We start from the raw sequence: 12,483 nt of genomic DNA on the forward strand, positions 1-12,483 counted from the left end.
GAGAATGTACAAAACTTACTGAACTGTGCACTTAAAAGGGGAATTTTCCCTAAATGTGAGCACCCCCAAACAAAGCATTGACTATTGCCTGGGAGAAATGTGTTCAGTTTCCAGTTAGAAAATAAAATATCCTTCTATGTGCTTGAATTATTTTCTTAAATGTCTGTTGTGGTTGAAACAATACCAAATTCAAAGTTATGGTAAGTCACTGAAAAACATGGAGTGAAAGTAAACCACTGCTAATTTCGTATTTAAGTGCATGTGTGTTTGTGACTCTGTGTCAGTGCACATACTGTTACATGTACACACCGGTGTGCATTCATGCAAATCAAGAATTCAAACATGAATATTGTTCCTCAGGACAGTGTCCATCATGTGTGTGTGTGTGTGTGTGTGTGTGTGTGTGTGTGTGGTGTGTCTCTGTGTGTGTGTGTCTGTCTGTGTTAAGACAGAATCTCTTACTTTTAGCTGGAATGTTGAAGCTGGTGTTCAGTGAGGCATAGGGACCTGCCCATTGCCACCCCAACCCACCCCACCCCAGCACTGGTTTTACAAGGACGTACGTATCAACATGTCTTCCTCTGTTTCCCATGGGTTCTAGGCCTCCTCCATCATGTTTGCAAGTCAAACACTTTATCAACGGAGCCACCCCCAGCACCCTCACTGGTATGTGTGCTGAAGCCTATCTGGTCAGAGAAATTCTTTGAACACAGGAACAAAGTAACATCAATATAAAGCTGCCACTCCTAAGAGTTTGTCCTAAGCAGGTTCAACAAACCCTGAAGCAGACCTCACTGGGATGAAGAACAGTAAAGGTTGCTCACCTCACCTTATCTCACGTTCCTTTGGTTCCCCATGGCCCTCAGTATTTAATTTCAATTGCTTCCCTCACCTTTTTTTATTTTAATCTTGCATGGTAGTTTTCTAATTGAGAGTTCTCCAGTCAAATTCCAAAACAGACATGGTCCCAGATGGGCCTCCCCTAGACCGCTGTGATGAGAGCCCGTGCCCCAAGACCATCAGTCCGCCAGAGCACCTCAGCATAAGGACTCGGGACTGAGACTTCAAAGGCCTGGCTACAACTGTGTAATATTTATTTCACAATAAGTAAATGCATTTCATTCTGAACTCACTGTCTTCTAAAGAGCATGAAAGGCATTATAAAACCATGAAGCAATCCACTTTCCTCATTTTACACAGGAAAGGATGGTGATCTGAAGGACCCAATGACTTAAATAGAGTTACTGGGGAACTCAGGTGGGACTGTAACACTAGTCTCAGGCCAAGCCACAGGTTGTGGGAACTGCAGAAATGCCCAGCAGGCAAGAACACATCGATTTTTGGTATGTACGTTTTGTGTGTGTGTGTGTGTGTGTGTGTGTGAGAGAGAGAGAGAGAGAGAGAGACAGAGACAGAGACATACACAGAGAGATAGAGACATAAAAACAGAGACAGGCAGGGAGAACCAGAAGGGGAAAAAACTCCCAATTCCAACCAGCTTGGGTGTTATCCTTCAAAGTGCCATCCACCCCATTTTTCTAAGGACAGGGTCTCTCCCTGGCCTGGCCTGGTGTCCACCAAGCTGACTAGGCTGTCTGGCAAGCCAGTCACAGGGACCCAGGCATCTCTGCCTCGACAGCACTGAGACTGCAAGAACATGCCATCACACCTGGCTTGTCACGTGAGTTCTGGGTCTGCACACGGGTCCTTCAGCTTGTTCTGTAAACACCTGACCCACTAGGACATCCTCCCACCCAGCGTTTGATGCTCTCACTTGTAGAACTCTAAGAACAAACATGCTACTGTCTCTCTTAGAAAAAAAAATGCAAAGGGAGAGCAGAGTGTTCCCGATTTGTTAAATTAGTAGTAACCCAGGCTGAAATGCCTTTTCTTTCTAGCTCTCTCTATAGTTGCCTCCTGCTGTCTCGGCTTTGCTGGAGTAAGATCACTAAAATGCAAACTTCAGACAGGAAAATATGACCCATGTTCATGTTAACCAAGAATGTTGAAAAATACCGTTTAAAACATTTTCTTCCATCTGTTGTAGTCTGAAGGCAATTTGTCCTCCAATCAGTCTCTCAGCCATTTGAGATTTCTGGTATATTTATACGGAGTGCCAAACAAGAAGGCTCTGATTTCAAAGGAAAGTCTCAGCCTTTACCACCCTCCTCCCCCCTCCCCCCAAAAAATTGCAGAGAATGTAGAAATATCAAGTCCAAATCAATAGTAAATGAGTCTCTAGAAGTGGACGGATAATGCAAGAGTGGTGTGTGTGTGTGTGTGTGTGTGTGTGTGCCATGAACCGCTGCCTTCTGGACACATGGCTATCACACACATCATCTCAAAGCAACCATATTTGCCTGCACAAGACCTGCACAAGTTCAAGTCAACCTAAATTTCAGCATGGAAGCAGAGGAGAGCTCAAAGCCCTGCTCCTATCTGCTGATCTATTGGCAGTGATGAGCACTGAGAAGTTAGTCACTTTTCTTCATAGTCCTGGATAATGACATGTGCCCCATTCTCCCAGTACGTGGCCACATGCTGATATACATATAGGCAACCCTAACCAGATTCAGTAGAGTATGAGCGACAAAAACAGTTAACAAAGAAGATATGAAGTAGGGAGGAAGATGGGATGGTTGGTAGGCCCCTGGGAAGGTGGAGGGGGTATAAAAGGAAACATTATATACCAGTGTGAGCCAAAGAAAAGAAGCTGACCTCTCCAGTCATCAGAAGGATCAAGGCATTCAGAAAAACTAGGCTCAGAGCTGAGTTAAAGGTAGCAAATTGCCCCTTAATTTCTTCCCAATGGCGGCCACTTCATGAATTCTTTCCTTACACCTCCATCTTGAAGGGCACTGTTCATGTTTTCTTCTAGCAGTTTTAGCATTTCAGGTTTGAAACCACAGTCTTCAATGGTCTGGGAAGAGAACAACAGAGCCAAAGTTCTCTTCTCTTGTGTGTTATTCTAAGAGATATAGGAAGGCCGTCTTCAAGTTAAGATTTATTTCTATTTATAAGTCTGTGTGTATATGCCTGCAAACATGTCTGCCCATGAGTGGGGTGCCTACCAAGTCCAAAATAGGGCTTCAGTTCCGGGAAACTCTAGTAATGTGCACTGTAAGTTTCCTAGCATAGTTCTAAGGAACTAAATTTGAATCCTCTGCAAGCATGGCAAGAACTGAGCTATCTCTCCAGCCCCTAAGATGTTCTTTTAATGTATGCGTGAGCCGTACAAAAAGAGAGGATACTGGAAACAGTAACCCGTAAATGGGATAATTGGCAATAATCAACCCATTATGGCCCCAGGAAGTTCTTCCAGTAGCCAGCTGTATTTAAGCATGGCAGTTAACTGGGACAGGAGAACCCCTCCTACTATGAGGAAGGAAAGAGCGTCAAGGCAAATGATAAGGGCTCAGAGAAGAAGGTCAAAACAGATGCAAAGAATGGGATGTCAGGAGTACGAGCTTGAATCTTACACAGGTGGCTCTCACTGCCTGCTGAGGCGTGGCGAGTGGCCCAGCATAGCTGTTTCCCTTGCCTAGCTGCACAGCATTGCTATTCACACAATGGGAACACTCCAAAGCTGCAGGGAGAAACACTGGCTCGGAGACTTCAGGCGTGATATCATTTACTGACAGGAAATGGTTTATAAAATATGCCTGCCAGCTGCTGAGTCTACTAGACCAATTTTAATTTAAAGTGACAAACAGCGAAGCACGGAGCTGCCCCGCAACAGAACCAGACATTACTATTAGCTCTGCGCAATCATTAATGTCATCTGAGGAGCCATGCCTCAGCACGCTAACCCATTAACACACATCGAGGCTGCGTGCCCTGAGTCGGGACAAAGGCCTTCTTTCCCCTCCAGTTCTACCACAGTAAGAAAGACATTGTCATCTGCATTTACATTTTTCTTTGTTCTTGTGAACACAATAAGAGTGGACATTTGTGATAGATAAGTAGCTTTCAGGCTTTGGAGACCGCTTGGTGGGTAGAGCCCTCACTGTGCATTCTGCTTATGAGTGAGGGTCCAAGGTGGGATCTCTGAAGCCACGTAAGGTGAGTGCATTAGCACTTCTTTGCCTTCCAAGTGTTGATACTTTGATACTTGTTTATAAGCTAGCCCGAGGTATATACGGTGGGGAACAAGAGGTCCTGACTCCTGCAAGGCAGAAGGTGACATTAGACTTCTAAGTTGTCATCTGACCTTCACACACACACACACACACACACACACACGCACAGACACACAGACACAGACACACACACACACACACACACACATACTGGTATGCATATGTGCCTGCCCTCACAATGCACACAAACATATGCACACACATGCACATACCACACACACACACACACACACACACTTGCACAGACACACAGACACAGACACACAGACAGACACATACACACATACTGGCATGCATATGTGCCTGCCCTCACAATGCACACAAACATATGCACACACATGCACATAACACACACACACACAGAGAGAGAGAGGGGGGGAGTAGAGGGGGGATTTTAAAAAGGACAGCAGCTTTCAGGAACAATTTATGAATTCACTAGATTGTCTCCTAAGGAACCAAGTCTAACATGCAAATCATGTACGGCTTTGTTTGACATCAGTACTCTATGGACTTGCTACTTCATGAATTTCCTCCTCAAAAAAAAAAAAAAAAAGCCCCCTATCGAAAGGTAACATAGCCACCCATTGGAGAAAATGGTCCTGGGAACACTCTGCCAGGTGAGGCCAGGCGGTAAGGCACAAACACTTCATTAACTTGAAGTGAGGAGGCGGGGCTTTAGCCCATCACTGGCTTTCCCTGGGAGGAGCATCTCTGCCCTAAGCTCTGTCTACACCACTAAGTTTGACTAACTGCATAAGCACATATTGAGCAAGCAGCTAAAAGAGTGGAGAGGGTGAGAACAATTATGGGAATTTTCAGCATTAACCTCTCATTAAAATATGTTTGGCCATGTATGTGGCCCACCAGGCAATAGCTTAACTGCCCTCATGTCTAGAAATCATCCGTGAGTGTGTAACCACACAGGACAGGCAGCCGTGCAATACCACCCGCCTCTATGTGCTCACCATTTGAGGGGCTCCCTCAACTACAGGAGGGGACTGATATGAAAACACCCACCTTTACTACTGAGCACTCTACTAAGTGACAGAATTGTGGTGAGCATATTAGTTAAGCCTTCTACCTTCTGAGGGAATCTAGGGTGTGGCTTCTATGAGGGAGGCTGTTTTTCTTTTGTCAGATTTCCTAGAAATCAATCTCATGAACTTGATGCAAAAATTAACATCCGCCCATGGGGGAAGGGAAGAAATAACCTCATACCTCCAGTAATTAACACATATAAAGAGAACTGTCAATCTATGGTGCAAAAAGATAACATTAAGAATATAAAAGTTTTAAATTTAAGGGTTGGGGAGACAGCCGTGCAGTTCGAGGGGTGCTCTTGTAGAAGACCTGAAATCAGTTCCCAGCCTTTGAAACAGGTGCGTGAGCCGGTCTCTAACTCCAGCTCCAGAGGACCCAATGCCCTTTTCTGGCCTCCACAGGCACTGCATTCATGCGCACATATCCACACACAGACACATACACAGAGTTAACATAAATCTCTTTCTAAGTTTTAATGTTCATCATAGTACTTTGGATTACTATGTAAATCATTAAATGACCATTCCACTGGAAAATGTACCCAAAGGTCTATCCAACGCTGAGGACTTTTAAAAAACTAGAAGAGAACTGTCTCCACAACAACCACCAGCCATACCTTCAAAACGAAAGTTTGATGTGAAAGGCCATCAAAAGTAGTTCAATGACCCCAAATAATCATGTTATTATCTGTCATACACGCCCCGCCCCGGTTGGCTTCTATTAGTTTTCTGACTATAATTGCAGTTGACCCTTTTTAAGGCCCTTTAAGCACTACATAATAAACCTGATTACAGTGGGAAATATCCTCACAAAAGCAGTATGGGAAAGCAACTGCTATTTATTGTACATATAATTATCTTCTCTTTCAGCCCAGGATAGAGTTCGGACTCTTGGGTAACTCAAATCTATGTGGGATTGTCATTTGATTTACAACTGGTGACCCAGAATCACCTAGCATCATATGAAAATAATTTACTGTGTCTTTTGTGGCCCATCATGGAAATCAATAGCTTGAATATAGAGACATCTCAATTAGATAGTGCAAAGACTGAGCCCTGCCCCCTCCATTCCTATATCATTAAAATGGTGGGTATTCCATAGCATGGCTTCAAGTTGGACTGGACAGCTTCTGTTATTACTGGTTCCTACACAGAAAGTAAGAGTTCACGCAGTGGAGAGATGAACTGAGGGTAAGGGGTAGAAGGGGCTTAAGGGGTGGGCCCAGAAAATGTTAAAATATTTATTGGTGCTTTTCTATAGCACCTGAGTAATTTCATGAGTTTGACAGCATATTAAATTACAATAATGAATACAGATGAGTCATACTTTCTTCCTGCCATGTTCTTTGCAACCCCCAAGCCAAGGACATGAGCATCGGCTGTGTGTGTTATCACGGTGAGGGAAATGATCTCAAGGCTGAACTTAAGGGGTGGGGCTGTGGAGACGGCTCAGTGGGTAAAGCAATCTCTGTGTGAGAACCTGCACTCAAACCCCCACAGAAACCGCATAGAGGCCGACAACAGCCCCTGCACTGCATTCCTAGCTCTCCCACAGGGATACGGGAGGCAGAGACAAGAGAATTTCAGGGAAAGGCAACAAGAGACACTGTCTCAAACAAGGTAGGAAGCAGGACTTACACCCAAGGGTGTCTGCTGACACACGTGTGTATGACACTACCACAGAGGGAGGGAAGGAAGGAGGAGGGGGGAGAGAGGGAAAGAGGGAGGGATGGAGGGAGAGAGGCAGGAAGAGAGAGCTATTAAACTGTTGATATTAAAAGCTTCATGATGGAAAATATACCCAAAGGTATATCTAATAGGTCCCCCACAGCGCTCATGAACATTAACATTGTAGGACAACTTCCCAAGTATGACACAGCCTAGGATGACCTCCAGATTAAAATATGAACTGAAATAGTTTTCAGTTTTACTTAGGGAATTGAACTCAGGGCTTTAATGCACATACTAGTGTTTTCTCCTTTAGCACTGGATAGACTTTCAAATAGAAGTTGTGACATTGTCTGGCCCTATAGTAAATGACTAGATTTGAAAAGTAATCTTACCAGCTTAAAAGAAAAGAAAATCACATTAAGAATAAGTAAGAATATATCAAATAACTAGACTCACATGATAAAACAGTACTGGGATGATCATTAAAATCTTATTATCCTAGCTGGCCGTAGACACAGCACACCCACAGAATCTAATCCATGCCAAAGCCACCAAACAACTGTTGGAGGTTGCTTTAGTGCTGCTTGTGCTCATATGATAATTTCTGTACCCCAAGATCTGGTTGCCCCAAGAGGAGCAAATCCCTACCTTCACCAGCTTTTGTGGTGCAAACCTTACCACTTTTTCAATAAAATAGCTCTGGGCAATTACTGGGGAGAACAGAGAGAGAGGGGAGTTTGAGTTATAGAGCTGAGGGCCTCCAGTAGGGCCAGAAGAGAGAGAGAGAGAGAGAGAGAGAGAGAGACTCAAGGAAGAGGATGGGAGAACAGGAGGTCTCCATTAGTGATGGACCAGCAGCATGTGCCAGAGTGAAATGCCCTCCCCATCCCAGGGCACAAGACTGTTGGAGCAGAAATAGCCCAGGAAGATTCCAGCAGCAAGTATTTGGGGTTCACAGCTGGGGTAGTAGCCAGCCCAACTGTTAGAAAAGTAGATTACCACCTCCCTCCCCCCCCCCAGTAACTGCCAAAGCCAAATAAATAAACCATAGTCTGAGTCTCATTCATGTGAAGCTAGAAGGGGATAAGCATAATTCATAATATTTTACAAACAACACTTTAGGAAGCTACCAGAGAAGAAAAGACAACCATTTTGTCACAAACTTCAACTGTCAGGTCAAAATAAGTCCCAGTGATTGATCAAGCTGTGAAGAGAATGGTTGTCGGACTTGGTGCACCTGCAGAAGGCATCAAAAAAACCACGCTCCCAGAAAGTCAAGAGGGGGCAGACCTCAGGACGGCCATGCTCACAGGAGAGCAGTACCTGGAAAACTGCTGCTGCAGGCCGCGCATCTGGATCCTGTTGCGCTCTGACTCCAGGGTCACCTCCCGCAACCTCTCCTCACTCTGCAGCCGCAAGTGCCGTTCCTCTTCCAGCTCACGTATCAGCTTCTCGTGCTACAGAGACAGAGAAGGGCACGGCCTTCAGAAGGTGTGAGATGCAGGGGTTGCTGCTGGTTCCTCAGAGCTAGCCTGAGCTTGCTGTTCATAGCAACAGACACAGACAGACAGTCACACACCACACATGAAATCATAGCTGCTTTGTGCAGTAGAATTTTTTACTAACCTCTTTTATAGACCAGGAAATCAAGAATCAAAGATCTACACGTGTTTTTAAGATCATAGAAACCCTGGCCTGAAGAAATTGTTTGGTAGAGAAAATATTTGCCTTGTGAGTATGCAGAGGACCTGAGTTCTGATCCCAGCACCAACCTAAAAGCCATCACAGCAATCAGCACTCATACTACCGGTGCTGGGAAGCGGAGAGAGTGGGCCCAAGGCGCTTGCTGACCAGGCAGGCACTGTAGATGTAAAGGCACAATCTGTGCACAGTGAGAGACGCTGGATCAAAAACTAAAGTGGACAAGTGACTGGAAGATGCCCCAATACCATCCTCTGCCGTCACACGACTCCCGTGAGCATGCATAAAGACAGTGTGCTCACATGATCGCAGAAGCCAGAAGGTGGAACCGTTTGACAGCTGCATGGCTTGGCTCTGGACTAATATAATGGAACTTAATATAAGTTCCATTAAACCATGTTGTCTTTTGTAAGGAGCTATGACCCAACCTCCCACCAAAGTCATAGTTATTCAGATATTAAAGCATCACTGTCTGTTCAAAAGGACTTCATCCCTTCAATCGCTGGGACATCGTTTAGACATAGTATCTCTGCTCTATTCCACTGCACAGAAAGACCAGGAATCTCAAGGTAATTAGACTACAGCTGAAACTGTGGGTGAGAACCCCATATCCACGCACAGACATGAAAGTTTTGAAAATAGTACAAGTTTATGAATGCTCAACAAACAGAATTAATCCAAAATGAAACAATTAAAAACACCCAATGTGTTTGTGTCAGCCGGTGTCCAGGCCACATGGCGTAGCTTCCCCTCAGCCTTGCTTCTGAAGCAGGCACACCCTGCCCTGCACATGTAAAGTGACACTGCCTGAGACATCCTGGCTCCGACATAGGGTTCCCTGATTGTCGATGGCAGTGTTTCACTGAACACACATTTGGCCAGTCGCACTGAAGCGTAATGCTTTAGTTACACAGGACAGAGGGTGTTTTCCGCCATCGTTTCTCAGCATGCTCCGATCCGATTAGTACATCTGTGTGCTGAACGATGTCTGGATATTTTTTTTTTTAAACTCAACTTGTTTAGCTGTGGAGTCACTGACTTGGGTTCAGTGAATTCTAGCTTGAGATCAGGATAGGATTTCTAGCAACTCCTGAAAGGAGGCCACATATGCCTGTGCCTTCTTAGACCATGTCCTGATGGGAAGCACTGAATTCAGTGTTAATAATCACAAAAATCAAGATATTCATCAACTCTGAAGACAGGAAAGACATTCTGTGCACTGTGGTATTATATCAAAAGCCAAGAGTTTTCATTCTTAACATCAAAGCAAGCAAGGAAGTCCATTTCATTGGTAAAAAAAATTCACTTTTGTGTTCAGTAGATAGTAAAATACATACACACTGAAGAATTGTTTTAAAACAAATAGCTGTGATTTATCCTCAGTTCATGTTTTATTTTATATACCTGCATTTCTATGGTCATATAAAATATCTGTCTAAAAGGGATCTTGATTTAAGAAAATAATAATTAGCCCTGAGTAATAATAAGGAGTTAAGGAGAATAATGTTCAAGAGCTGGTTTTAATTGTGTCCAACCAGGTTTTCAGAGGTTCAGAACAGACCAAATCACTCGCTGCTTTTAAAATCTTTGCCAAACCAGGGAATCTCACAAACGGATACACGTAGCTGACAAAACCGTTCTACACACAGCTCAGCTCCTTCATCTAATATCAACACTGCCACAGCAACGCTGACCCCAGTCCCTCTGTGTCTCATCTTTTGTTATTGGTTTTCAACAGCAACACTATTGTGGTTATTGCTGTTAAATGGAACGCTGAGTACAGATTACACAATTCTATGGTGCTGGGGAGGGGAGGTTACCATACATGTCTTACACTACTCTGCGAGGAAGAAGAGAAGTGTGGAGCGCCATGCTGACATAAATCAAGAGTGGTGACTCTGTCATGATGAATATTTAGGGTCACAAGCCTGTTACGTGTTACGAGCCTTTGGAAAAACACAGTAAAGATGCAGTCTCTCCAGCTTGTTTTTTAAAAGCCTATTCATTTTTATATGTGTGAGTGCTTGGCCTATACTTATGTCTGTACGCTACAGAGAGCCTAGGATCCGTGGAGCTGGAATGAAGGCCATCAGAGCCCCTTGGACAGAAATTATGGATGGTTATAAAGTACCCATTGGTGCTGAGGAAAAAATTGGGTTCTTTGCAAGAATAGCAACTGCTCTTAACTGATCTATCTCTCCAGAACTCCAACTCTAATTTATAGAGATCAAGTTATCCTGGGGACTATAAAGAAAATATAAAATTACATTCTAGAAGATGTCATCATACTTTGAAAATATACATCTCCTTGCCTCTGGGATTTGGCCATTCTCCTCTTCCCACTTAAAAGGCCCTCTGAACCCCAGCGATGTGGTTCAATGGATAAGAGAACTTGCTGATGAAGCCTGAGGATCTGAGTTCAACTTACCAGCACCCACATAAAAAGTCAGGTGTGCACACATGAACCTGCTACCTTCATTAAGAAGGGGAGACAGGAGGATCACTAGTGTTTAGTAGCTGCCACTAAAGTTCCAGGTCAAGTAACAGACCCTGTCTCAAGGGAATAAGGCAGAGAGTGATAGAACAGGACAATAGAAATCCTCCTCTTATCTCTGCCCACAAATGCAGCAGACATAAAACACCACATACAAAGACAGGCACACACACATGCACATACCACACACACACATACATACACACAGGCACCCCCCCACACGCACAGGCACACACACACACACACACACAGGCACACACACAAACAGGCATACGCGTGCACGAGCGCACACACACACACAGACATACACACACACACACACAGGCACACACACAAACAGGCATACACGTGCGCGAGCATACACACACACACACACACACAGACATACACACACACACACACACAGAGGCACCCACATGCACATACCACACACACAGACACATACATACACACAGGCACCCCCCCACACACACACATAGGCACACACAGAGGCACACACACAGGCATACACACACACTGAGACATACACAGACACAGGCACACACACATGCACATACCACACACACACACATACATACACACAGGCACACCCCCCACACACACACAGGCATACACACACACAGGCATACACACACACACATAGACATACACACACACAGGCACACACACATGCACATACCACACACACACACACACACACAGGCACCCTCCCACACACACAGGCACACACACACACAGGCACATACACAAACAGGCATATGCATACACACACATACACACACACATACATACATACACACAGGCACCACCCCCACACACACAGGCATACACACACAGGCACACACACATACACATACCACACACATACATACACATAGGCACTCCCACACACACATGCACACACATGCACATCCATAGATTTATATAACACTCATTGAGACACCCCCAGGCTGTCCCCAGGCTCAGCCTCACCCTTGCCTCCACCCTGAGTTCCAGCAGCACCCACTGTATGCAATGCATTTGAGATCCATTTTCTACACTTTTTCTTTATAAATGTCTAACTCTATCAATACTTGTCTGAGATTAGGACCATTTCTCCTATGCAAATATACTTTGTATTTTTAGAACATTAATGCACAGTAGTGCTAGAAATAAATATTCTTGCTTGGTGACTCTGGAGCTGGCTCTTTTGAACTCTACCAATCAGTTAATTTTACTGACATCAGGACAAATCAGAATAAAACCCTTACCCTGTCATCTTGGAATATAACATTCGGGATGCATGGAAAGGGATGGAAAGTGTTTTTGTGAAAGGAAAATGTTCTGAAGCCAGCTCTCTGCAGGACTGGTTAACATGGAAGTTTTTATGTTGTGTTTTTAACATAATGAAAAATAACCAAACCCTTCATCAGCATAACATAAACACAATACCTTTTTT

General features: G+C 44.4%; 1 protein-coding gene across 1 annotated transcript in view; it reads right to left on the reverse strand.

The window, feature by feature from the left end:
* Positions 1-12,483, reverse strand: part of Nckap5 (NCK associated protein 5) — a gene marked incomplete at its 5' end in the record, with an annotated part of 602,587 nt that overhangs the window by 484,788 nt on the left and 105,316 nt on the right. Inside the window, one exon of the mRNA XM_052201054.1 lies at positions 8,174-8,307. Coding sequence (XP_052057014.1) covers positions 8,174-8,307 — 134 coding nt within the window. The remainder of the gene's footprint in view (positions 1-8,173; positions 8,308-12,483) is intronic.

Source organism: Apodemus sylvaticus, chromosome 12, assembly GCF_947179515.1.
Source record: "Apodemus sylvaticus chromosome 12, mApoSyl1.1, whole genome shotgun sequence".
In the NCBI taxonomy this organism is placed as follows: Eukaryota; Metazoa; Chordata; class Mammalia; order Rodentia; family Muridae; genus Apodemus; species Apodemus sylvaticus.